The sequence below is a fragment of the Cygnus atratus genome, chromosome 1, assembly GCF_013377495.2.
Source record: "Cygnus atratus isolate AKBS03 ecotype Queensland, Australia chromosome 1, CAtr_DNAZoo_HiC_assembly, whole genome shotgun sequence".
In the NCBI taxonomy this organism is placed as follows: Eukaryota; Metazoa; Chordata; class Aves; order Anseriformes; family Anatidae; genus Cygnus; species Cygnus atratus.
Window position 1 is genome coordinate 195,182,416 of NC_066362.1, and position 27,394 is coordinate 195,209,809.

Genomic DNA, 27,394 nt, shown 5'->3' on the forward strand with positions numbered 1-27,394 from the left:
GGGTTGCGTTCTGTCCTGCTGGATCATGCAGGGGAGTAACATTTATTCTTCTGTTTATTGAGTAAGGGTTTTCTGTAAAGGGTTTTCTGTTTTTGTGTAAGGATTTCTGGGAATGAGGACAAAAAAGAGCAAACACTACTCCCTTAAATATTTTTCTGTCAGAAAGTGAGCAAAGAAATTCTGGCTAAGTGAACAAAGAGAGAAAAGTTAAAAAAAAATCCTGCAAATAAAAGCAACAGCCTCAGAAGACTCTAATTCCCTCATGGAGATAAGTAGACAGAAGCAGCAACATATTTTTAGTTTCATTTTTGTGTTCTGTCAATTGCAGATCCTTTCCTTGAAATATTTACTCTGTAATCTTCATGATAGAATCCTAAAATTGGTGTACAGTACGGTGAGGAGCCAAATTATTAATAAAGTTCAATGTTAATGACTGCTATATCAATAATAATTTCCAAATTAATTCCTAAGAAGTCCATGAGAGAAGCAGCAATTAAGTGCTACAGTTGGCATCAGAGTATGCTGCGGTCTGCAGGTCTAAGTGCTTTCCAGGACAGGAAGACCACTTCTGGTATGAAGAGTCCACTGTTTGTCACAGCCATCTAACATTAAGATGCATCTTTAGAGCTAAGAGAACTGCTTTGTGGCACGTAGGTAAAAATAAAATACATTAAAGTTATGAAAAAATAAATTTCTAGAGAAATCATTTTCACTTGAAAATCTATGTTTTTATTTTAAAATGATGTAAGACAAAGCTAATAGAACATTTTGAGAATCTATGTGATCAACGGAATGAGAATAAGAGTGAAAATTGTAGGTGCAATTTAAAAGACATCAAGATGTGTGAGAGGGAGTAACAAAAAAGCCATCTTTTTGAAGAGAAAAAGACAGCACAGTGAGTAAGTTATTTCAGAGGATAAAAGACTGGCCTGGAAATTGAAGACTGAGGTTAGTAGCAAGTGGAACACTTCAGTGTGGAGAGGGACAACACTTCCAAAGTGAATATCATCTCTATTGGATATAATTTTGTTCTCTCTTGTATATAACACTCCTAAAGGTAAATGGTTAGGTATCAGTTTTGCTGCTTGAAGTGAGCCATGTGCAAAGGGATAAAAATATGTTTAACATAAGGGAACAGTTGGGCTAAAGTACAATGAGAGAGAACTGACAGAGAGTTTGCAGAGTTCAGCATGGAGATGTGTATGGGAAGGAGACAGACAAGTGAGAGACCCAGATGAGTGAGTGGGTTCTGTGGTCACAGCCTGCACAGACTGGACTGTGGAGCAATATAGGAGTAGCTAAGTACCAAGAAGCTACAGCAAATCGGGTAGAAAAAAAAGTAAACTAACTGTGTCTAAAGCGTGGGGTAAACGTGCTGTCCTGGACATGGCCATCCATCCAAAGGCTGTGCTGGAGAGTGTGGTGGCTCTGGTGGAGCACCTGTTTTTCCTCCCAAAGGCCATTGGTGATGTTTGCCAGACCCCAACACTTGCCTGGACATGCTGCTGAGGAGACACTGTGTGCTAGTACGTCACAGGACACAAACGTATCTCAGAGCACTGTTAAAACTGAAGTGCAGAGAGCAGACTGCAGAGGAGGCTGTGGGTGAGCATGGGCTTTGCTGCCAGGACTCTCTTTTTATCAGTGCAGGTCTCAGGTGGATGAGGGTGGCACTATAACACTGCGCCAAAGAAGTTTTGTGAGAACTAAATATAATAGTCCTGGGGTGATCTAGTCCTGGGGTGATCTAAGCATTTGGATCATGGCTTACAGGAAGAGGACTCAAAGAGTCATTGTAGAGGATGCAAGAGATAAGTCCTTATTACTAAAGAAAACCCAAGGGCATGCCTTATTTTAAAATATTCTATTTGAATTGCTTGAATTTGAATTCATGCCTAATTTGGATCAAGGAAATCAAATTAAGCAGGTACTTGGCTAATCTGCTGAAGTGAGGGCCATGTTAAGGCATAAAACTCTCAGAAGCAATCTTTTTTTTTTTTTTTTTTTTTTCTTTCCAGTTTTAAACACCCTTTATGCAGGCTGAAAGTACAAATACAGGCCTTAAGTTATTTTTCTACAGAAACTTTGAACTGGGAACATCGTTTACATATGAACATAAGTCAGAGATGAATCTTAGTCAATAATGGATCTATCTTGCTTTTACCAAACATTAATAACAAGAGCACATGAAGGGTGTAAAAAATTATAACTTAGAGTTTTTCTTGATAATAATTTTTAAGGACTTCCTGGAGGTAAATATAATTTTCTTCAAGTTTAAAAAAAAATTCTTCACAGGAGTTGAGTTTAGGGTGCTATATGAAATACTGGCAACTTATACTAGAAAATATTCAAGATGCATATTCTTTGATATTAATAATATTAATAATTGATATTACTTATGTTGATTTCTATCCTGTAACTTATTTTTGGATTCATCTTATTTGTCTTCACGTATTTGTAGCATTGGTATCTGCCTCAGATCTACCTGTTTCCCCTCTTTTCTTTGTTACTGCAGACAAGCAGGAAAGAGCCAGCACTCTCAAAATAACTGAAGCAGGTTAAATAACCTGAAATGCCAAATCGGTAAATTGAGTCTAGCTGAGTTATACCTTGAGCAGCAGCACAGCCTGAACCTCAAGGTCAGGATGGGTCATGGTGTCCCCAAAAGATAGGTTTAGTTCCTGGAGGTTTGGATCTTAAACTGGATTTGATGCTACAACTGGATCTAAAAGTGCAAGAAGGTCCATTGGCTGTGCTGGTTCCATGTCCCTGCTCACGAAGGGCTGTCTCTAAGCAGAGCTTTGTCTGTGGACAGCGCTGCTACTGCTTCCTCTCCTGACATCCAACCTTTTATGGTCTGCCCAGCAGATGTCCCCCAGCCACTGCTGGATGAGAGCACATGGATGGAAGAGGCTGTTTCTTTTCTGTATGTTGGTTGCTCTCAGTAAATAACAAGTTTGAACTGGTCGCTTCGAGCTGGAAACAGTCAATACCTAATCTTCCCCAGCCTGTGAAAGAGGCATGCTGGGTCACTTGCAGTTCTTTCAGTTTTTTTTGAACTGTCAAAAAGATGGTATAAGAAGTGGTGTTGAACATGTTTCAAGCACTAATAAATAAAAGATGTGCCAGTGCTACAGCTCTGACCGTTGTTCTACAGCTAGTCATATGTATGCTAAAATGAGTATAATTTCTATTGAAGTTTCACTACTCCACATTTTAACAGAACGCAACACTAGCAAAAGCAACAAGACTTCTCATTATGATATTCTGTGTTCATACCTCAAATCCCTGTGGTCTTCCTAGACTTTCTTTAATATGTTTCCACGCAACAAGAATCTCTGATACAGACAAACTCGTAGCTTTGACATCAATAGGAGCAGCAGTGGGTTCTGTATTAAGAAAAATTGAAACAATAAACCTCTACTGTAACAACTTGTATTTATCAAAAACACTCCATCTGAAACTGTCATTTACTTCCTTTATTCTACCTTAATACTCACAGGAAGGTATGACACTTATAGGGAACATGAAAAACTGAAAAAGATGAAGAGATTATTATTGTTGTACTTCTTTATTTGTGTCATGCTACATCAATATCTTATCGCTGATGACAGGCACAGCAAACTGTGACAGAATCTCTTATGATTTTTTTTGAAAATCTTTTATATTAGTAAATGACTCTCCCTCCCTCTCCCTCCTTCCCCCCACCCCACATACACCTTTCATACCCCTTGATCATCTTAACTTCAGAAGTAAATGGAGCGTTCATTCTCTTCCTGGCTTTTTAGTGCCTTTTTGTCAGCTCAGAATGAATGATACCTAACTAGGGTGCTCAGTCAATCCTGCTCTGGGGCTATATCAAGAAAGAAGCAATACCCAGAGCTGCAGTGAAATGTTAAGTAAAAGATCTTTTAAAGGCTGTGTTATCATGTCCTTGAAGTCACAAGCACCATTGTTTGGGGCATTACTCTCAGCTGTGAAGCAATTACAATTTAGACCTAAGATGCATCCTTTTCTAAAGAAGGCATTAAGACCTTCTTTGTACCTCTCATTACCTGTATTGTTAGTGTTGGTCCTATGAATGTGTTTGTATCTCCATGCTACTCATAGGACACTCTGCAGTCCCAGTCTCCTGATGGAGATCAGACCAGAGGACCTATAGCCCAGGGTTGCCCTCCCACTGAGGTGGGCGTCCTTGGATGCAGCTGGGGAATGGCCAGGGTGCACATCAGAGGGTTAGGGCTGTCCAATAGTGTTGCCACAGGCATGTTTTACTTTGTAATTTGATATCAGTGAACACTTTATAGAGGTCCAGCTTCCTTTAATGATTGGAAAGTTGTTGGGGTAAATGTAGAGAGGATATGCCAAGGTAGGTCGTTGAACCATAGCACAAATTTATATCCACATTTAGTGCACTGGGAATGGAGGATCCAAAAAATGTCACATATCAAACTAAGACCTGAGTTAAGGAAATATTTTGGATCCTCCACTTTATTGCCTAAATATTACTGAAAGTTTGCTTAAGATAAGACGTAGGGACAAAGCTTGAACACAGACAGCAAAGCACACAGTGACTTCATTTATCCACCGTTCTGGTGTAGCTTACTTGCTCAGCAAAAAGATGGATTCACTTTCCCCTGCAGTAGCAGAGTCTGCAATTTATTCCTTGGCCTAATGTTCCTCGTTACATTTCTAATGCATTAATCTACTCTTGAAGGACAGGCAGAGGTCCTGGCTTTTATGTTATGGGGAGGCACATCAAAGAACTTTCTAAAAAATGTGTTTTGGGGGCTCATTTAATGGTGTTACAGGAAAGGAATTTCACCATGGAACAGCCTGAGTTAAAATTACACGTTTTTCCAGTGATCAAACTGCTTTACTAAGATGTTTAATATCAGTCTTGACTCATTAGCTACCCTCCTTTCTCTGATCATGTTGCTGGGATTGTTCTGCCATTGCTGCCCTATACCTTTTCTCTGACATGGCTTGTACAGATTTTTCATCTTTTTTTGATGTCAGATTTTTAATGTTTGCAGCTCTTTTTCATCTCCTTCTTTATTTACATTTAGAGAAAAGAAGCATTTCTGCTGTGATGCAAAATGGTATTCTCCAACAATGAGAATTACTAATTTACATGGAACTTTTCAGGTAAAAAAAGAATAATAGTAATAACAAAAAACAACAAAAAAAGAATAAGTGAAATGATCCTCTGAATTCAATACTGAAAGAATTGTGCTATGAAGAAATATATTCCTCATAATATGATTTTCTGTTCCATAGCTACGCCCTGCATTCTATTTTATGTACTACTAAGATTTGTATGGCAAAAGCTATTTTCTAGTTTTTGTATTATTGAAGCAATTACCTTGTTGTCAGAAAAGATTGCAGTGGGATAAATAATTTGTGATGTACACAAAATGTTGGTTGGCAGCTTTTACACTTTCTATAAATGTAGAAACCATTTCCTCTTCATCGCATTCACTAGAGGTGGTTTATGTATTCTTTAGAATAGAAACACAGAGCATTTCCTGATATTTTTTGAAATTGTTTTCAACAAATGGAGTAGAAATAGTTTTGTTTATTTGTTTGTTTGTTTGTTTTTAATGTCAAGAAAATCTATTTCTTATATATCCAGAAATTATTCACTATATTACATTTATGAATAGGTTATTATGACTGTCTGAAAGTTTATGGAGATGAAATAATGTTTTTTATGGATTCAGATAGGATGAGGACCATATAATTTCTGGTGATATGATACATTCTGTGGTTCAGTCCAATGTCATGCTTTATTCTGTGTATCTAAAACTAATGATAAGTTTTACAGGTTCATTAGGTTTTTCCATAATGGTCACTGATGTTTTAATCATATTCTGTTCTTAATATCTTGTCATCATGCTAAATCTATTAGTAAATGTATTGGTATCTTCCTGAGATCATGTTGATAGAAAAAAAAAAAAGGCAAACATCTTTAACGGTCCCTGTAATACTTCCTAGTCAAATTAAAGATGCAGTGTGGTAACTTCTCAGAAAGCTGTGTGAAGTGTCCACAAAACATTGTCTTTCCGTGTGCCATAGTCATACTGTAAGGAAACATGTTCAATCTGCAGGGCTTTGGGATGACCATAATAAAGCAGAGCAAAGAATTACACTGATTGCAATGATCTGACATTCAAAGAGAGAATCCTGAATTTTCATACTGGCAGATAGGAGAAAGAAGAATTAGTTACCAGCTCTCCTTGTGTTTTCTCTGTTTCCCACCAGAAACTGGTCTATTTTTTCTGAAATATTTATCCTTAAAGATTTTCATGTGATCTAACTTAAGTCCAAGGAACTCTTTATTAAATGTAATTACATTTAATTCTGTTTTAATCCTTTTATGGAATGAAGCCTTAGTCGGACTCCTTGTCCAATCACAGAATATATATTTGCTTCTCATTTTGACTCCAAGAAAGATTTTTACACACTTCCCTAAATTCAGAATCTGAGCTCTCATTTTAAGCTATGAGCATCAGCCTGGGTAATTGCATTATTAGCCCAGGCAGTTCCACATAGTTATGGTTTTAGGTCTTCCAAGGAGCTGTGACTGAGTTGATTCCCTTCTGTGGAAAAACAAAACAAAACAAAACAACAACAACAAAACACCACAAAAGAGATCTATCAAAAGGAAAATGACAAGGAGGAGGCCCTCTTGTGTTATCCTGTAGGTAAAGAATGTGGAATTATTTGCTATCTTGCTGGAAACAGCCACAGGATCTTCCAAATCAGGGCATCTCCAGCTTTCATTCCTGAGAAAAGCTAAGAGATGTTATGCTCAGCTCCACCCCTCAGACTGATGGAAGTGTGTCCATGTTTGGGGGACTCCACCAGATCTGTGATGGCATCGTTGCCTGCAGGGTAACACTGCATCCAGCATCTTGTGCTACAAAGGGAAAAAAATGTCATCAGAAGAGGAAACACAAGCCCAGATACTTGAGTTTAAAAAGCTGATTTCCAAAACACCAAAAATCAAATGAACTGATCATTCCATGGACAGACCCCTGGACTTTTTCTCAAGTCTTTCTATGTCCAACTTCTCTCTGACAAATGTCTTTGCAGAAGACTTTAAAGGAGGGACAAACCACAAGGGCCAGGAAATGAGCTAGCAGTGAAGCAGTGATCAGGCCTGCAGTGCTGAGCTCTGCCCAAGCCCTCCTTTGTTTACTAGTGTAGAAGTATCCTTACTTGTCAGGCAAAGCTTCTGAAGCCCATTCCTTCATGGCTTTCCTTTCTCCATGGAATAGCCTGGCTTTATCATGCAGTAAAATGTCCACAGCCCGTAAAGAGGGGATATACCTATAGCATTACTTGTACATCTGACTTCTCAAGGGAGCTATTGGCATTAATCAAAGGAATGCTTAATAAACTCTTACATATCAGGGTTGTGACTTCATTCTTTAAAAATTCAGTGAAGACAGCTCTAGCTGAATTTTTAGAGGATCTAATCCAGATGGATCAGCTGGCAGAAGCAGGAAATAATCCACTGTAGTTTACAGCTAATATGACGATTTATTAATTTTCAGGTTCACCTAAACTCCAAGGAGCTCAGCTTTAGCTGTGAAATGATCTACAGGACTTCGGTTCATGAGTGTAAGATTTTAATCAGAGAAGTGGAGTATTTAAAAGAGTGTAATTACATATTCTTTCTCCTAAATGAAAAGGAAAGGGTAGTTTATTTATGTATTTAAATAAGGGGTTAGGATGAATAGCAAGGGGAGATGGACCTAACAAGAGCAATCCTTCAGTCTGCAATGTCTTGTTCAATGTCATATCAACCACTATCTGGCCTGATGCAAAACTCATTCAAGTTATGAAGGAACAAAACTGCAAGGGCTCTTATATGGCCATTTGTCTTTCAGATAACTGAGAAGTTTGGTTCTCTATTGGCTTAGTGAATTAGTGCAAATCCATACAAAGCAAGAACAAAATTTTGTGCTGTATCATTGCATCTCGTATGTATTACAGAAGTGCATCTGGGGTCCCTCAGGAGGTTTTAAACAAGCACAGCAAGACTCAGAGTCTTCAGGCTTTATCTGGTACTGCTCAGGTCTCTCTTTTTCATATCTAGAAGTTTTTAGTAATATTCACTATCAAAATTATAAAACTTTAATTTTTATGAAGATAATTTCTGAAGGAGAAAGGTACTGAAACTAAGTGAATGAATTATGTATTTCCCTATGTGGCAACCATGTTAAAAACACCTTTATAGAAGACCTAATTCATCCTGAAACCAGTTGTGTTCCCTCTTTCTCCCAGAAACCTATTTCTACGTCCTTGTATATTTTCACCAATTTCTTCACTACATATTTTCTAATTCCTATTTATTCCTGTGCTGATAGGCTAAATCTATACTCTTAAGTTAACCAGAGACAGAGAAAGGTACCAGCTTGAGCATGGACATACAGTTTTCTGTAGTGGTAAGTTGTTTGCATGGTCAGTGGTGAAGTATTAACTCTGGCCAATAGCACCGTCTAGAAAATATGCCCACCTAGGGATGGTTCCTGGGAGGTGTTTAAATGCAGGAATAGTGTGCTGGGGGTGGCAGTGTTCAAGTATATTGTGAACCCTTTTTGGTCAGTTGGCTTCAGGCATAAAGAATGTCTGGCATGTTTAGGTTGCTAAAAAGGATGTACCATTATTGTCCTTTATGTATAAAAGCTCTTCACTATGCCTAATATTTTTCCCCAAATTCAAGACAGCATCCCAACTCAGCCTTTTTTACTTGGACAAGCAAAAGAAGCTCTCTAGTTTCTACTCATTTCCCAGTTATCCTGGTAACCCTTTGAACTTGTACCATCCTGAGTTCTTAGTTGAGTGTAAGCAACAAGAACAAGATTTTAGCAAAATGTTGTGATAGTTTTATCAGAATTGTGCCCAGATATGAATTAAAGCATATGTGCCTTTCTTTAGTACAGGTTCCAACCATTAGGACCCCATTTTGTTGGAAAGGCTTGTTACTATGCTTGTTGCATACATTTGCATGTCATTTGTGTTCCTTTTACTTGTGTTCTCTAATTCACATTTTTCTCCGTATTGTTCAGATCATTTTCTGTGTTGACAGGGCATCACAAAGTTGTAGTAACAGCATTATATTAACCATACTCTTCTGTTAGCATTATGAATATACATTATATATATGCATTATATATGATATAAGATTGATCTTGAAGAAATTCTGTCAGTAGCTTTCTAACACAATATTTTCCTTTCAAGTACCTTTGTCTATCATTGCTTCTTATCCAGTTTCATACTCTATTTACAGCTTTTGTATCATTTTGTGTCTTCTTCAGCCTAGTTAAAGAACTATTTCACTCCATATGAATGCTTGTATTGAAATCCAAAGTCTGAAATCTGCTAGCCTTTATCAAGTAAATTAATTTTTTTTTCAAATTAATGCATCATGTATGTTTCACAAAAATCTTATTTATTTATTTATTTATTTATTTTATATTGTATACAATTTTCTATTTAGAGTAGAATCATAGACTCATATAATCATTAAGGTTGGAAAAGACCTTCAGGATCACCTGGTCCAATCGTCACCGTACTACCAATGTCACCCACTAAACCATGTCCCTAAGCACCAGGTCCAACCTTTCCTTGAACACCCCCAGGGATGGTGACTCCACCACTTCCCGGGGCAACCTGTTCCCATGCCTGACTACTCTTACATCCACATCTTTAATTACTCTTTCTTCTTGATTTGATTTGAAGCTTACAGTATATTGTAGTTGTGCTTTTGTAAGTGTGCTGATAAAGGTATATTTTTTGCATTTATGTAGAAATATTTTTTCTTGATTAAAAAATATTTTTGCCATCTTTTCATTAGTTTGGGTTAGAAATGGTCTTACCCCAAAGCCTTGAGCCTATTAAAGGGGCTAACTTTCACCATCAATGGCAGTCATTAATAGAAAAACAGATTAAATTTAATTGCTGGTACTGTTCAATGGTAAAGTCTGCATTGTTTGAATTGGAAATTTGAATTTCTGAGCAATTGGCAATACCAAAATTTTTCATTACAGAAGTAACAATTTACAGACTTCTACATTCTTGTTAGCTATCCTGCCTATATCATCTTATTTATGCAAAACTGATGTTACAGTACTTAAATATTTTTGTCCATTCCTTGATTATCTTAAATATCAACGTTATTTACCTCACATTTTTTTCCTGCTTTATATACTTTATTATTCTTTAAAATATTTTCTCACCTTACTTTTTGGCCCTACATGTGCCATTCTTATCCTTTTCATTACTTTAATTTGGGAATCATTTAGTTTGGAAAAGATCCTTAAGATCATCAAGTCCATCAACTAATACTACCAAGTTCACCACTATGTGGACTTGTATTCTGTCCAGGCGTTATGTATGGTCTTTACGTATTATGAATATCCTGTAAATCCTCAGGTGTACTGTACTGCCCTAGAAATGTACCATTTTTTCCTTTATAAATGTCTGGTAGATTTTACACCTCTGACATGGAAACATTCCAAAATTCTTTAATTTCTAGTCTCAAATGTTATTTACATCTTCTTTAATAGCTTCTTGCTATTTAATGATAACTAGTTCCATTGTTATATGTTAATATCTTTTTTTTTTTTTTTCTATAATGTTGTAATTATTCACCAGAACAAGACTATAGTAGCATTATTTCTTCTTGGTTCAGTCAGTACTGGATAAATAATCTGCTAATTATCACAGCCAGAAAAAGATCATTAGTGGTATTTACTATCCAAACTATGAGCTTCCAAATTCTGTCGTAAATAGCACTGTCCTGTAATATTTATCTAAAATTAGTAAGGTCTTTCTCAGAATCCAAATTTATCATGGCCATCAGCAACCTTTAGTTCAACTTCCAGTATATTTAATTGCCATTTTCAGAAATTGCAGAATCACTTTACGTGGAACTCAAAGAATGCTTTTTGGAATGCTTTACCAAGAGACTGTTTTTGTATTTCTCAATATGTTACCACATCATCATCATGCTATGACTATTTTACCTTTATTTTGTCTTTCCAATGCAGCTCATACTTTGTCTAGGCATACTTGCTAAATTAATCCTACTTGATCATCAGTCTAGACAAAGGCCTTTTCTGTTTTCTTGCAATTGCACTTTTACACTTTTGTATTTCTTTCTATATTGCTATAGTTCTGATTTTCCCAGTTTTCCTCTTCCAGTTAATTAAAACCATGCATAGATATTGCATGTGCTTCCACTAATACTGAAAGCTTGTCTTAGCAGTCTTGGCCACAGTAGCCCCTCATTATTTAAGTATTAATCAAGAAAAATCTCCAAAGATAGTTTAAATGGTAGTACAACCAGTGTATAATGCCACTTGTGTTCATTGTTTATTTCTAATACCTTTTGCCTTTACTATTTTTATTCTCTGTGGATCCAAATTGTCTGTGCCTACACTGAAGTTCAGTACTTTGTTTCAGTATGGTCTAGCACAAATCTAGTGCTATTATTTTCCTGGCAGAAAGTACAGTCAGAGGGTTTCTCCCTGCAGCATCAGACCTGTATATTGCAACTTTTCTTCTGACAAGCAGCCTAACTTGCTGTGTTGTGTGCCTCTTTCTGTTATCAAGTGTCCACTTATTGAAGGCTTAGCCTTGTCTTTCCTTGGTGTTGGAATGTGTCTACTCTGTCCTTCCGTTCTGTCCTCTTATTGCAGACAATTGTGCATCCTTTTTTTTTTTTTTTTTTTTTTCCCCTTTCCTGCATCCTCTGTCTGTCATCCTCATTCCCCTTCAGAACTTGTCCCTGGCTCTCCTGTCATCTCTTTTTCTTCACTAAAATATCTGACCTCTCTTTTCCTTCTTCTCTCCTTGATTGTTTGCTTGCTTTCGTTTCTAAAGTCTCCAGGAGAGACTCACTGCTTCAAATTTTTCCACTATATTACACTGTCATTTTCAGAGGGTCATATTTTATTTTATTTTTATTTATTTTTTTCCCTTCCTGCTAAAACCCAGGAATTTTTGTGTGACCTCCTTCAGCAGGCTCTAATTTTTTGTTTGTTTGTTTGTTTGTTTTTTCCTTCTCCATTCTGTTTTCTACTCCTGCATTACATTCATCTACATCTTTAGGTCCTGGATAGTCTCTCCCATGAGCTGTATATAGGTGATGTTTCCTATAAGGTCAAAAAGTGAATGAAGGGGAAGAAAAGTTTTAAAGCATCTATAACCAGCCAAAGTTTTCTGCCTTCAACTTTGACTTACCACTTTCATTGCTATGATGTGACCATTGGTATCATATGGTCTGCAAAGTATCTGACTTAAAGTGATTAACCCTTCCAAGTACTTATGAAAAAACTCAGTATTTTGCTCTTGTTTGCTGTGTTTCTTTATTCACTGGTGGATGTTTTTTTAAGCTTTTTACCTCCATTAGAGAAACTGTCGGGTCAGTCAGTTGTGCTTACACAGGGGAACATCTCTTACTTGATACCATCCACAAGGCTGCTTACACAAATCAGAGCCACCACAAATGGGCTCTGACAATATGCAGTAGGTGATAATTTGCAGGTAGATATACAATATAGGCAATATACAGTTACAGTCATACAGAAAAGATAGATGCATGCATTTTTCATAAATTAAATTTCTTCCTTGTGCAGAACCTGTCCTGTGCAAACTTGTGCTTTTTTTTTTTTTTTTTTTTTTTGGGGGGGGGGTCTTTTTTTTTCTTTTTTCCCCTCATGTGTTGAGTAGACAAAAACACTTCCTTAGACAAATTTGTTATGCCACTAAACTGCTCTAGATCCATCTGGGGGAATCTTTTTATATATGATGTAAAGTTTCCTTAACTTTTAATAATTTTGTCCTATACTTTTATTCTATATGTTTACAGAGCAGTGAATTGAGTATGTGATGAAAAGCAAGTAAGCTAAGGGTTTTCTGTCTCAGCCCTAGGATCATAATATATTGTACTGTCAATCTTTATTTAATATCTCCTTTTCGATAGAAATCCTTGAGAAAATGTGCTCACAGTTGTTTAACTTTTGGATTGTGAAAGTCAATGCCTCTTTCAAAACCAGTTTATTTATTTATTTATGTTTCATAGCAAACTAAGACATCTATTGTCCTCTTTCTCTATATTGCCTGGAACTTAACTGTCATAAACTGTTTCATTGCTTCTTTACATTTTCAGTATATCACCTAGTGTTATTCCGGGAAAAAAAGAAAAAAAAAAGCTTTTTTATATATTAATTTTGCACTGTATTGTCATAGCATACCATGTTTTTTTCCTCAAATATAAGTCTAAGAAAGTAGCCCACAGAGCTCTTCCAAAGCAAAGACTAATGTATGGACACGTGCAGAAATTGAATTAGGAAAGCTATGATCAGTAGGTATGTGTAAACAGTTGTAACAAGATCAGTTGTTTTCTAGATGTATTCTCTAGTACCATAGGAAGAAAGTTAATTTTAATAATTCTGTTCAGGTCATTTGCAAAGTTCGTAATTTTAAAAAAATGTTTGAAATATTGATATTACTGATTATTCCATTTCTGATCTTGCCCAAGAAACAAGTGAAGGACTATTTATTACAATTCAGTGTTCCATTTTTGCTGATAGATTTTGCTTTAAAAAAAATCCAATAAAGTTTTGCTTCCTTTATTTTTTAAAAATATTTTTTTTATTAAACTTTCTGATTAGAGTATGAAATTGTTAAATAATAAAAGCATTATCATTAGTTTCACAGCATCATTTTCCATTGAGGAACAAGGAAGTCAAACGTAAAAATGTTCTGGTTGATTTGGGCAATTTTTACATTTTCAAATATAATTGTTTTTATAATAATATGAATATTTGGTAATGATGATCCAAACAGTGGAACATAAATAGATTACTGAAAATGCTTTTAGCAAACAAGCAATTCCAACCTCTATAATTACTGTGAGAGAATAGTAGTTGATGATCTTTGCTACACTATAGCTTCAAAATTACACATTTATTATGGGTTATTATGGAATAATGTTTACTGTTTTCCAGCTTCACTTGAAAAACCATTATCTTCGTTCTACAGTTTTGTAGTGATAATATTAAATTCCACCAGTTTCCACTGATTCCTTGCTGATTTTATTCTCTTAACAATAGACAGTGGGATAATTCTTAAAGATAGTACTACTGAAGAAGAGTGGGACCATACCGTTTCCAGCAACGGAGCTTCTCAGAATATTTATGTGGACAACATTTGCTTATGTTTCATTTGTATGGAAATTTACATATGTTGGCTTCTGTCAGTACAGAACAATTTATTTTACTAGTACAAATAAGTCTTTTCTCACAAAATACTTTTGAGAGTTATATGAAGTTCACCTCACAGCAATTTTCCAGAAATACTTTCCATTTGTTCTTCTGAACTATTCATATAATTTTCATTGAATATTTGGCCATTAAGATAAAGACGTAACATTTTATACTAATGAACCAAAAAAGACAGGAAACGGTAGAAAAAATGAATAAAAATAAGAACAGAATTGCATTCTATGCACTTTCAGTATCCATTAACCAGGAAATGAACATACCTAAGTGAAGATACTTTGTTTTTGAACTGTTGTCTGATTAGCCCATCAAAAAGTTATCATGAACCTCAGAAACATTAGAAAATATGAGCCTTTCTTTGTTCAGTTTTTTAGAGTAACCCAGCTTACAGCTTACAGTTAAGAATACAGACTTCACGTTACAGATGAAGCTTCATTAAAACTTTTTTTTTTTTTTTGGGTTAGGATTGACTTGGCTTCTTAAACTTTTTCACTTGCTTTCTGGGTAACCCTAAGAAACTGGTTCACCTCCTTCTCTGCAAAACCTGAAGAATTATACTTAACACTTCTGCACAAAATTTTGAAATATATGGTTGAAAAGCATATCGAATGACATATGAATATAAAAATACCTTGATATAGATAAAAATATAAAAATTTTACTGTACATTGAACTGACCTCCTTCAGCTGAGCAGATGACAACAATAGGGCTGAAGGGACCATCTCCTTTGTTATTGTAAACACCAACTTTCACCTCAAAAGGAGTCAGAGGTGGCACACTTTCATCTCTGTAGATGAACTTTGAGGCATCTGAAGATGTCACCATTTTTTCCTTCCAACCACGTGTTCCATTGGGTCTGAAGGCTACAATATAACCAAATCCTTCTCCATTCTGAAACTCTTCTGATACTGGCTAAAAAATAAAGTTCCGATAATAGTCAGATGTGGTTTTACTAATTTAGAAAGCAATCACTCAGTGAATGAGTGTCAGGGTGGTACCTTACAGTTGCATTATATATATATACATATATATATATGATTTTACTTGTCATGCCTGAGAACACATAGGGACAATTGCTTCTGAGAAGGTACCTTTTAAGAGAGTTTCTTCACCTAATGGCCATAGTTAGGTCATTGTCCCAGGACTGAATAAGTTCTTTAGGCTTAGAAAGATGTTTCTTCTATTCTTCTCACTTTCTGGTTAATGTTTTAACCAGTGGTATGTTAATGGAAAAATCCCTCCAACTGGACTTTTTAAAAATATAGAGCAACATATTGTTAAGGACTCCTAAAATATGATGTGAATTACTACAATGGGACTTCTTTTTTAAGTTGCCAGCCTGTTTAATTTCTGTATCCAAATGGGGTGTTGAGTGCTAGTGATTTAATTCTGGGGTTCAATTTGAGAGTTAGAATATGATGTAATAAATGTAGTTGTTCTAACTCTCAAACTGAAAGTCTTGAAAAAAAAATCTCATTTACTTTTCCCATCTCAGAGGATCTGTGAAATTAGCCACTTAAATTGGGACACATCTGCCATAACCAGGCAGACAGCAAAGGGATTTATCTACTGAGAGGCTGAGCACTGCAAAAGCTAAATCTTAAATGTCCAGCTCAAGGAGTGGAATTTTTCATGCTAATTTACTGCCTATATTTGTTATAAAGTCAATGGACTAGGTTAGGCATTAGATTATGTTTAACAGCTGTCAGCATATTAAGCCTGTGGGAAATGAGATAAAAAAAAGAAAAAAAAAAAAAAAAAGGTGACTAAACTCCATCTCTTGAAGTGCCCATCTTAGATTTGCAGCTAATGAACATGTGAATCAGAGCAGAGACACAGGGGACACAGAGTCCTCTTCCCTCCATATTGTAAGTGAATGTCTCATCACCAGGCACCTCACTTGCAGAGGCTATTTTCTACCCAGCTTTCTGAAGCTGTGCACTGCTCATCAAAGGGAAAATAAAAATAAATAAATATATCCTAAAGTAGAGGAGGCAAAAACAAGACAGCCTTTCTAAGTGGTTTCAGTTGGAAAAGAAGAGCTTTAGATCTCTTCAATATTTCTGGGTTTGGCAGTAGATAGTCACTAATCATGGTTTATGATTCACACAGATGAAATGCCATTTTATTATCCTAATAAGATTAATGACTATGCGGTTTACAAGGTATGTGAAACAATAGTGTGCTGGAAGTATCAGATTTAGGAAGAACAGCACTAAGTGTTGATGGAAACAATGAGTTCATCAGAAATGTTCGGGAAGAATTGACACCGGATTTATTGGTAATTTGCATCCCTTAGCTATAAAAGAATGTCACAAATACATCAAATATATATATATATATATATATTTTCAAAAAGTATCAAAATTTACTGAAAGTTATGTTATGACATTTGCTAATTCTTAACTATCTGTACTACAGGATGGGATACCCCGAACGCATCTCAGTTTTCTTTTGGAAGACTTTGACCTTTGACAGAGAGGGGAGATACGACACAATCCTGTAGTGCCCAACTCTTAGGAAACACCATAAACACACTTAATATGAGTACTACATACTGATATATCATATTATGGACTGGAATTAGGCTAGTTTACATCAGATACAGTTCTAGACACCTGAGATTATAGTTTGGGATTCTGTGAATTTTCTCCAAGTTGGAGAGATACTGCTGCTAGTAGTCCTAAAATTATAAGCAATCTGAAATCAAAGCAGTCTCAGGTAGCTGGTGTTGGGGAATACAGAGGCACCAAGAGAGGGCATCCTCTTCACATGTCCCCAGATTTGTCACTTTAAGAAGATAGCCAGAATTCTGTGTGTGTCTTATTGTATGAATCATTCCTAAAGGTGGCTAGGCTAAAACTTCCTTTCATTAAAACTCCCTATCTTTATTTGACGTATATATATATATATATATAGGTATATATAGATATATATACACACATACATACATATATATTTAATCAAGGCTGAAACTCTTCATGATGAATCTAAAAGTTTTGAAATCTCCTCAAGAAAGCTTCTGCTCTGTGTTATTTATTATTATCAGAGAAAACAACTTTCACTCCTCCAATTGCCCATTGCATTGGTGATACATGTGTTGCATCTTGTGTCACAAATATCTTCTCAAAGTAAAGGTTTATTTTAGTTCTTTAGTATTTTATTTTTATGAAATATTTCAAAATTTATTCTTTCTTAATTTAAATTTAAATATAGTTATAATGGTTTCCACTGGAAGAGGAAATTAGCTATTATTTTATCTGTGTAGCATTCATGTAAGATCCAAGAAAGTCAAGCCAACCTCAGCGATAAATCTGGAATAAAAGACTGATGAATTAGGAGAACTTTGGAGCTGCCACTAAGGAGGGCAGATTTACCATAGTGTCCTCAAACTACATGAAAATGCACATCACTTTGAAACTTTCAAACATATTTAAAGAACACTATTTTGTGTTCACATCTTTCCAATATTTGCTGTGATGAAACCCCAGTACAGTGCTGTTTACTTTGCCCTCAGAGAAGTCAACATGAAACAAGACTTTTAATCAGAAAAGTCCCTTACCTCCCATGCTATTACTAATTCATGTCGTCTTCCACTTCTGCCACTTACATTAGCTGGAGGTGTCTTTGGAACTGTGAGCAAAAAGGAAAATAAATAAATAAAATCAGAATGCCCAAGTTATTGAAGTTTTCCCCATAGTAATAAGTTGCTGCAGAAGACATGAGGCAACATGTTAAATCAGAACAGAAATAACAAACACAGCACACTGTAGTAAAGAAATTTTTCTCAAGCTTCATTTCAAAGAATTCCATAATCGAGTGATTGTAACTCAAAGAAAGCATAAGCTGAGAAGAAAACTAATATTGAAATAAAAAGTTACTTAAACATTATTTCTTCTTCAGCTTAGTCAAAATTTTAGTGTATATATCATGTGAGAGAGAAAACAGGAATTATTAACAATTGTACTTTTTCAAAAAAACAATTCAAAAATGAAATGCCAGGGAACCCAATATTTTTCAAGTTTCAGGTAAAATTTTAGGAATTAATTTCAACATTTTCCCAGGTCATTAATGATTTAGAATATTTTTATTCTTTTAAATATATTCTGGTATGCATTATCAATTTTCAGAGATTTTAAGTTTACCATTCTTAAACAGCCCTTATTATTTCTTGTAAAATATTGGAAACAGTACTACCTTCAGGTCTTTAAAAACTGAGGCCACCTATAAGTTATCATCATCTTTAAGACTTCAAAAATCTTAGTTGTACCATTGGAATTGTATACTGTCTTCTCTTATTTAGTACACCTAATGGAGCTCCAAAAATGACTAATGCCTTGAGTTTATTAACTGTGAGCATGTAGTACTTACATTCTTTTTTTAATTAAACATGTTCTAAGATATAAACTTCCTATTTTCTTCCTTACAGCAGTACATAGATCATTGGTAGAAATGTACTGTGTGGCATTTAACTGTTAAGGCCTTATTGCATGCTATTGAACTCATCTTTTGAGTAGCGGTGTGCCTTTGAACTATATAAAGAAAAATACATTTAAATGCATGTACACAGTCCTCTCTATTTCCCATGTTGATCATTAACAGCTTAAGTTCAATGAAAGTGCAGTTGTTACTAGATCCTGGGAGTTCACATAAAACTTCAGAATTAATCTATGTAGTATCTTTTTGAACTCTGATCTCCCTTTTAAAGAACGTAATCTTACTTCTGTTTTGTGTTTATTTTTTTTTTCCTCATAAGTAATGCAATTCCATGGAGTTTATGAATTGCTTCTGATTTCCACTATTGAAAATGTAGTAAGAGTGAGAAATTAGTTATGCATACATTTCTAAAATTAAATTTTTGCACTGTTACTTGTGGCTCTAACCAGAGTGATAAGGGAAATTTCTAATCTGTGAAAATTTCTCCAATAAATCTGCATTCATCTGGCAAACATAGTACCTGTCATTTTTCTTCCTTCCTTCCTTCCTACCTGATAAATGATATCTTTCATAGTTATTCTTTGTGGAAAACTCTTAACTTACGTGTAATCTGATGATTGAATTGCCTTGCAGTTTAACTTTAGCTATTGGTAAACAAGCTATCCAGTCTAAGCGTGTAGTCCAGGGTCAATCTCCAGTGAATGCAGAGCTTTGGGGTGATCCATCCCATTTGAAGATAGCTGTCTAAGCAACGGGAAGGATATATCTCATTCTACTGACTGGAGCCATAAACAAAGTTAAACTAAAACCCAGTCTTTACATGGTGAAATTTTAATAAAATGTCCCCTTCAGAAACAGAATTATACCGTATTGAATTGTGAGGAATTGCCCTCTGGTAAATAATAAAAAAAGAACAAAAACTGTGCTATACTGGGACAAGTGTTCAACAGAGATGTGGATAAACAGCCATCTGTCAGTTAACTAACATGCAAAAACTAGCCATCTCTAATGGAGCATATTTAAACTAAGTTCAGCACCCATTTTTTGTTGCCTTTCTGAGATTTTTTTTTTGTTAAGTTTTAAAGATGAATGTACTGTTTATGTAAATGCCACATTATTGATTGGAGACAATGCTATATTCCTTTGAAGCAACAAATGTGATGGACTTATTTAACCAGCAGTGTCCTCTTTCTAGAGTTTTCCTGTTGATAAGTTTGCAGACTGAAGCCCTATTTAAATGAATAAGCATTAAAAGAATAAAACTGTCAAAACGATGAATTTCTTTTGCACCAAACTAAAATGTACATTCACACAGCAAAACTCTCTAAAATGAATAACTGTTAAAAGAATAAATGTATCAAAGGAATAAATTTCCTCTGCACTGCACTAAAGCAGATTATTTACAGTTAGAGGAGAACATTTTAAAATGAGTTAAGTGAAGAAAACTATTAAAACATTTTTGCCAGGCCTTGAGGTTATATATTATCAACCATTTCAGCAACATCACTTTCATATCAGTTTTATATCTGAGTTTTCTCACTCATAACCTGTTTATTACCATGCAATTAGTGAATTCCCAATCTTCAAGTTGTTAATTTTCAGCAATGACACACATGGAGAAACACTTGCACCAAAAATACAAATGTGATACCTGCACTTGGTTCCCAGACACAGGGTCTGTATTCCCAGGGGACAATAACATAACGATATCTTTTCTTAGTGCCTATCAAGGCTAAGAAATTTAGCATTGTGTCTTCTGAATAAATACAACCCCAAGTAGCAGCAAGGATCTCTTTGCTGTGCTAATTCATCTAATTTAATAAGATGAAAGAATTCCACCTATGGGGAAATGAATCACTTCTTGGCTTAACACTGGTCCTTTGGATCATCAAATGTGATTATGCTTTGCTTGATTGTATGTCTTCAATTCTGCTCCAAGTGTTCTCATTAGCCCCTTTGTTGATTACCTAGTATTGCTCATCTCCCATTTTAGTCTTAGACTGTAAGCTCCTTGGGATCAGATCAGCTGTTACTTTCTTTTGGTTCTTCAGCTAATGGTAGGGTTGAAAGCTAAAAGTTGGGTCTCTGCATTGTCCTGGTGATGCAATCAACAAAAAAATACTGAAACCAATGTTCTGAAAGTTTGGCAGACAGAGACTAAATGTGGTTCACAGTAAATGTGGGTCTCAGTGGTTATATGCTGGCACACATTGACATTTAAACCTTCACTTAAGTCAAGCAAACAAAATTCTGGAAATTGCCAAAATTAACAGCTTGATTTAAACTTAAACAGTAATTTATGGTGCTTAAATTAGATTTGGGGTTCAGAGTTTTAAAAATCCCTCTCTCTTCACTCTGAGCAGCTGCTTATTTTTCTGTTCTTTTACTGACAAATACATATTCTAGTAAAGATGAGCCTCTTCAGAGATTTTGTCTACTCACTTTGGGGCAAAATATTGAAAATGATTAAATATTTGGTGAAACATTTCAATTTTTATTTTAAAAAGTATAATTTAAAATTTGCATCATTTTTATTCAAAAAATAGAAAAATAAAAACTGTAAACAGAAATGAGAATATTTTGCCAAATTGTTGGAGATTTTTATTTTTTTCATAAATTATGATTTTATTTCCAATTTTCTAAAGGATGCCAGGAAAATTTTGAATTTATTTAAAATCAGTTTTCTTCTCCCCTGTTTTTACTTAAGTGGGTGAATTGAAAACATCTTTTTCACTCTTCGAGCTATAGGTTCCTTTACTTGTAGAAAAGAAAATAAAGCGTCACATTGAACCTGGAAAAGCTGAAAGTACTTGAAAAACAGTTCATCCACTTTTTCACATTTCAGTCTTACAAAGATTTTTTTTTAATGTTGTTCCTGAATAAATAATTAATCATTTTAAAGTGGTTCCTTTCTTTGTTTGCTTGTTTTTCAAAGAAATGTTGAGTGGCTTTTTTCAATATTGTGTGTTTCAATTTTGTTGTTAGCATAAACAGAAATGACAGATTTTTAATTTTGTGGTGTATTTTAATTTTGTGTAGAACTACAGTATTTGGCAGCCAAGATTATAATTAATTATAGTATTGCAGAAACATGTAACTAGATTTAGTCCCTATCATTTACTATTGCAATCTGAATAGGTGAGATAGAGGGAAGACAAAGAGAAGCAAGAGCCTCACGATCCTCCTATTATTCAGAGTAAGAAGTGCTTAACATGAGCTGCCCAAACTGACACAGAAGGTTCTGATAAACAACTGACTCCAGACTTTCCAAATCCCAGCTCTATGTTCTCTTCAAAATCAAAAAAAGATCTTTTTTTTCATTCTGTTTGGATTCTATATCAATGAAGATATTTTCTACATGGATTTTATTTTATTTTTTTGTATAAAGTCTGAAATAAAGCAAAAAAAAGAAAAAACAAACAAAAAACAACAAACTGATATTGCTACACTATCTGGGGAGATGAGTTATTAAACTTGGCTTTAGTCCTTAAGAAAATGTTTGCTCAAGGTGTAGCTACTATTTATTTCTTTCAAAGCTGCTTATATCTTTTAAGATACAGATATAGTCTGAAAAAAAAGTACTAGCTGTGGAAAAGGTATGGTGGGGATAAAAAGGGTTTGTCACCAGCATGACAGAACTTCCTAATGTGAAGACCAAAGCAACAACACATTCAAAGTTTTTTTTTCTTAGTTACTTTCCTTTATATAAATATATATGTGTGTGTGTGTACACACCTGGGAAACAGAGAGATGTTAAGTGAAAACCTTTGCTACATGTTAAAGGCTGGCCCTCAACTTTCACACTCCCAGGGAAACATCTCGTCTGTTCAGGACTGAGATGTAAAATGTGCCAGCATCTCTGAAGCAGATGAAGAACTGTATTCAGCTACTGGAAATGTCCCAACTGGCTTCAAGATCTGCATTTCTGTTGTTCTCATTTTCTTCTGTATTTTTAATGTCTGTAATTTAGTAGAAGATAGGATTCAGTTCTGTCCGCTGATAAGTGTCATACATGGCTGCAGGATTCACTCTGAATAGTCTCCAGATTGCTATACATGGGTCTGAAATCTCAAATGCTGTAACATTCTGCCAAAGAACCAATTCCTTAGCTTTCCTGATATGTTTTCTAATAATACGTATATTTGGACTCTTTGTCAATATAATGCATATGGGTTTGGGCCTGCAATATTACATGTTAGTAGCCTATTGGTTTCAAATATACCCATGCAGTCAATGATTATTGTCTAGTTTATCTTCTCCTTTTGTTTTCCCCTGTGGAGACATTTTCTACAAAGGGTTCAGTTGCCCAAGTAATCGTCTAATGATACAGACAGAGCAGGCAATTCATTTTTCTCTAGAAACAAAAATAGTTATAATAATGGGAAAAAATGAAACTTGTTTTGTACAAGTCTCAAATATAAAAAAAACACCACCAGCAAAAGAAATCCCCTAGAACAAACCCAGTCTAAAACATATTATTGCCAGGACACTTTTTTTATTTTATTTTTTTTTTGTGGTATGAGGTGAAGAAATATTAGCTGAGAGTAAGCGTGACCTAATGAAAGATAAGGACTTATTAAAAATAAATCCTGTGTACAATCTGGTACTAATTGAGTGCATTATATTGTTACCTCATAAAATCAAGTTTTCATGCCTGATTAGCAGGTTAAACTTTCATTCTACTCAATTTCTCTCTCCCCATGTTTCCCCATGAATAGATAATGTAATTGATGCTTTGCCCCAGGCTTCAAATGCCCAACTGCCGTAGTGGAATGCCAGACATGTCTGAATTCATGTTATTGGCTCTTTTCACCTTGTGGACCTGTAAAATATCTATCAAGGCTAGAAGTGACAGAAATGCAGCAGCTGGCTATAAGTTAGATGTGCCAGAAAATTGCAGAATTATCCATTCCAATGAAAGTAGCTATGAAAAGCAATCATGTTAACTAAATATAAGCTAAGTAACAAGATTAAGGTTTAATTAGAAAATTAAAGCAAGTGGAAACCTGTTTATTATTCTGTTGATTTCCTTACACCACCCCAAGCATTGCTTCCATGGGTATTTTCACATAACGGAATTGTATAAAATGTTGTTACTATCTAGGGGAAGAAGTGATAAAATAAGTGAGGTGTGGGGAGAGAAAAAGATTTTAGTCTCCAGCCAGATTAGCTGACGCCATTAAATTAAAGATGCTGATTTCCATTTAAGTATAAAATAATAGCAGCAGAATCACACATTTGCTACCTCTGTGGGTTGTCTACACAGCTATCATTCAGCCCTGTAGATCATGACTCTCCTCTGTGCACAAGCCTCAGTCACCGTCTCCTCTGGGAGACTAGATTCTTGTATTTTTTTTTTTCCAGTGCAGCTCGCCTCTTTTACTTGTAAGGCACGTCTAATATCACTGCAAAGAGCCACCTTACTCTGCTAGGTCGTGAGAAGGGAGGTTGATGACATGTTCTTGCTAAAGGATAATGTCCTTCCACATGCACTTCTATTTAGAATTCAGATCTATGATATTAGAACTGCAGCCCATGTTAGCAGAGGTTTTCCCTTGAAGCTTTCAGATCAAAAATGAGGAACAGAGACATTCTGAAAAACAATATGCTACTGGGTAGTGCACTAAGATAGATATTAATGTGCTAATTTGGAAAATTATATATGAAACCTAGTGAAAACTTATGCTAGCTTTCCTGTCTCTTTGACTTTGCTATCTAAAAACAACCCCAAGGATGATGATTCACATGATTGCTGAAGGAGATATATCAGAGAACAGAGCTAAACAGACAAGACTGAGGTCCCAAGGCATCTCCTGGACTTCAGGAATATCTGGAGATCAGGAAAAAGTGACTGCCTGAATGAAGCAGATCATGAAGCCTCTGGCATTTCAAGAATGCCATAAAAATTATAAGCAGCATGCTATTTTGCAAAGAATTACATGTGTAACAGTTTTTGTTGTTGTTTTTAATTGTTTCTGGTTTAAAGCAGTCTATTGTGTTATTGTTTTTACTTTACAACCCTTTGAAGGTTCCAACAAATTGGAAAGTTATGTCTTATTGTTTTTTATTGTAAATGCTGTCTTCTCACTGCCTGTATAGAATGAAACAAGAAAACAGTTAAATCTGTCTTTTATATAGGTAATAACAAAACAAAACAAAACCACAAAACCAAAACTATTCACAACAAAAAGAGAAACCAAAGGGTTTCATTGAAGAAAGTTATTTTGAAATTGAGGTGACGACAATCAACTTCTGCTGTACCACACTGTGCTAAACAGGCACACCAATAAATTCAACTTGAATTTCTCTGAAGGCTGTTAAGTTGTTTTACTGGCACCTGTCTGGAATTCAATGTCGCACTACAAAACGCTCCCTTCTAACATGACACTTATGCAGCTGTAACTCTGGTAACAAAAATGTGTTTCTAACTGGAAAGCCGAAAGTGCAGGTAAACTCTGAGTGTGGTCTTTTCCTATTTGAAATAATGTGTTCTAAAATCTTCTTGATTTTTAATTCAAAAACTGCATTATTATTGTCTATGACGCTGTTTGTCAGGAAGAGTCCCATGTACGTGATATATATATATAGGCACTCACAGATTAAATACATCTGGTGGATTAAAATCTTGAACCATGTTTTGAAAATCAAGGAACGTATTCATAAATCTGCAAGAACAAAATACCAGGGGTGCAACCTACTACAGGATAAACTTTTTCCAGAATATCTATGTCCTTTCTAATATACACCACCTGAACAAACAGAGAAGTAGTTCAAACATTTGGGTCCAGTAATATTCTCGGCCAATGCTGCATATAGTTCTAAATCATGGAAAGAATAGTGGTGGGGGTGGGGGAATAAGTTTATTTATTTTTTTAATCATTTGACATGAATATGGCTTATGTTTGTTTTTTTTTTTTTAGATTTCATTTTCTCTTTCTTCCTTTTCTCCTAACAAAGTATGCAGAATCTGAAACTTCTGTGATACAGTTACTGAGTTTCACACAGGGCAACTTGCAGAAGATTAGGGGGAGAACTGGAAAAGAAGCATCCTTCAACATGCATGAATGGAAATCAGATGACTTCAGTGCAGTTCTGTCATTGCATCTATATTACCAGCCAACAGCTATGAAGTTATTTAAAGAAGAAAAAATAAATGTCTTATTAAAACTGAAGACAGATCTGTTTTAATAAGACATACTTATTTTCTTTTCTTTAAACAACTGCATAGTTGTTACCTGGTAACACTGCATACAGTTTTGGATGCCAGAGAATGAGAAAGACATTGGTCAGCTAGGGAGAGTTTAAGGGTGGGACTGAGATGGTGAAGGCTGTAGCTCTTGCCCTTTGAGGAGAGGCAGGAGGAGCTGGGCTTGGTCAGCCTGGAGCACAGACAGCTTCAGGGATTGAACAGCAGCCCCAACGCCTACATGGAGGTCAATGTGATGGAAATGGTGCTGGGATTTCCACAGTGGTACAGGGTGGGAAGGAAAGAGACAGCGGTCATAAGCTGAAATAGGGTCAGTTCTGACTGAATATATTGGAAAAAAAAAAAAAAAAAGAAATCCTAATTAGAGTAAAGAAGCACTTGCACAAAGAGGATGTGCAGTCTCCATCCTTGGAAGTTTTAAAGACCAGTCAAAGCTCTGAGCAACCTGGTCTGAAGTCCATTTTTCCAGCTTTGAACAGGAAGATGGAATAGGGGCACCCTGAGTTCCCTTCCAGCCTCAACCATTTTGTTGATTCTGTGGTTTGAAGAAATCAGCCTGAATAGTCTGCTGTGAATGTTTTTGAGTGGTTATACATAGATGTATGAACTAGGGAGCTGAGGCAACAAGATTAACATATCTTAAAAGAGAAAGATTTTTATTTCAGAATAAGAGACATAAATATATTGTGGCATTGCCACTTTTAATTTTTATAACCTCCCCTAATGAGAAGACAGAAGACGGGGCAATGCAACTGACATATTCATCTGGAGTGTTTACAACTATAAAATCTGTTATGCTTTCAGTTTAAGTGGAATCTTTGAACTTGGCGCTCATCTATTCTGTATGTTTAATAAGCTACTTTCAAATTATTCAGCTGAGGGAAAATGAAAACAAAATCAAACTTCTCTAGGCCTCCTAAATAATAGAGGCATGCAACTAGCAATGGAGCATAATCTGAGAGTGTCCTGAGGTGGATTTCTGTTCCGAGGCTTTGTTCAAACCATGACTCTGTCTCTTTCTGCCTCCTGAAATGTGTTTCTCTTTGTCTGCCTAGTGATTTTTCTCAGATTCCCAGTCTTCAAACACCACTTGTTTGCTCCCTTCATTCTGACTAAGTTGCTGTCAGTGATTCCAAACTTTCAGAGACCATTGGAATTTTCAAGAGACACAAACAGCATATACAATATTCTTCTCTGGACTCCCACAGTACCATCCCAGTCAGAAATTTAATGACATTTCTTCAAATGCACTAACGATTCATGGTAGAATATGCATGATCATGAAACATGTCGAGTATGTGGTAAATAAAGCAGCTTCCCATGGATTCACTACCTGCTGAAAAAAAGGTTTCAGTGTACCTTTAAGGGGAGAAGTTATGAGGAGTAGGGGGGAAGAGGCTGCTTAGGAACAGTTGTGTGAAGGGATTGGGAAGTAGCCTGCAAATGAAG

General features: G+C 35.5%; 1 protein-coding gene across 1 annotated transcript in view; it reads right to left on the reverse strand.

The window, feature by feature from the left end:
- Window positions 1-27,394, reverse strand: part of CNTN5 (contactin 5) — a 680,315-nt gene that overhangs the window by 13,881 nt on the left and 639,040 nt on the right. Inside the window, 3 exon segments of the mRNA XM_035542535.2 lie at window positions 3,280-3,389; window positions 14,979-15,213; window positions 17,864-17,934. Of these exon segments, the coding sequence (XP_035398428.2) occupies window positions 3,280-3,389; window positions 14,979-15,213; window positions 17,864-17,934 (416 nt within the window).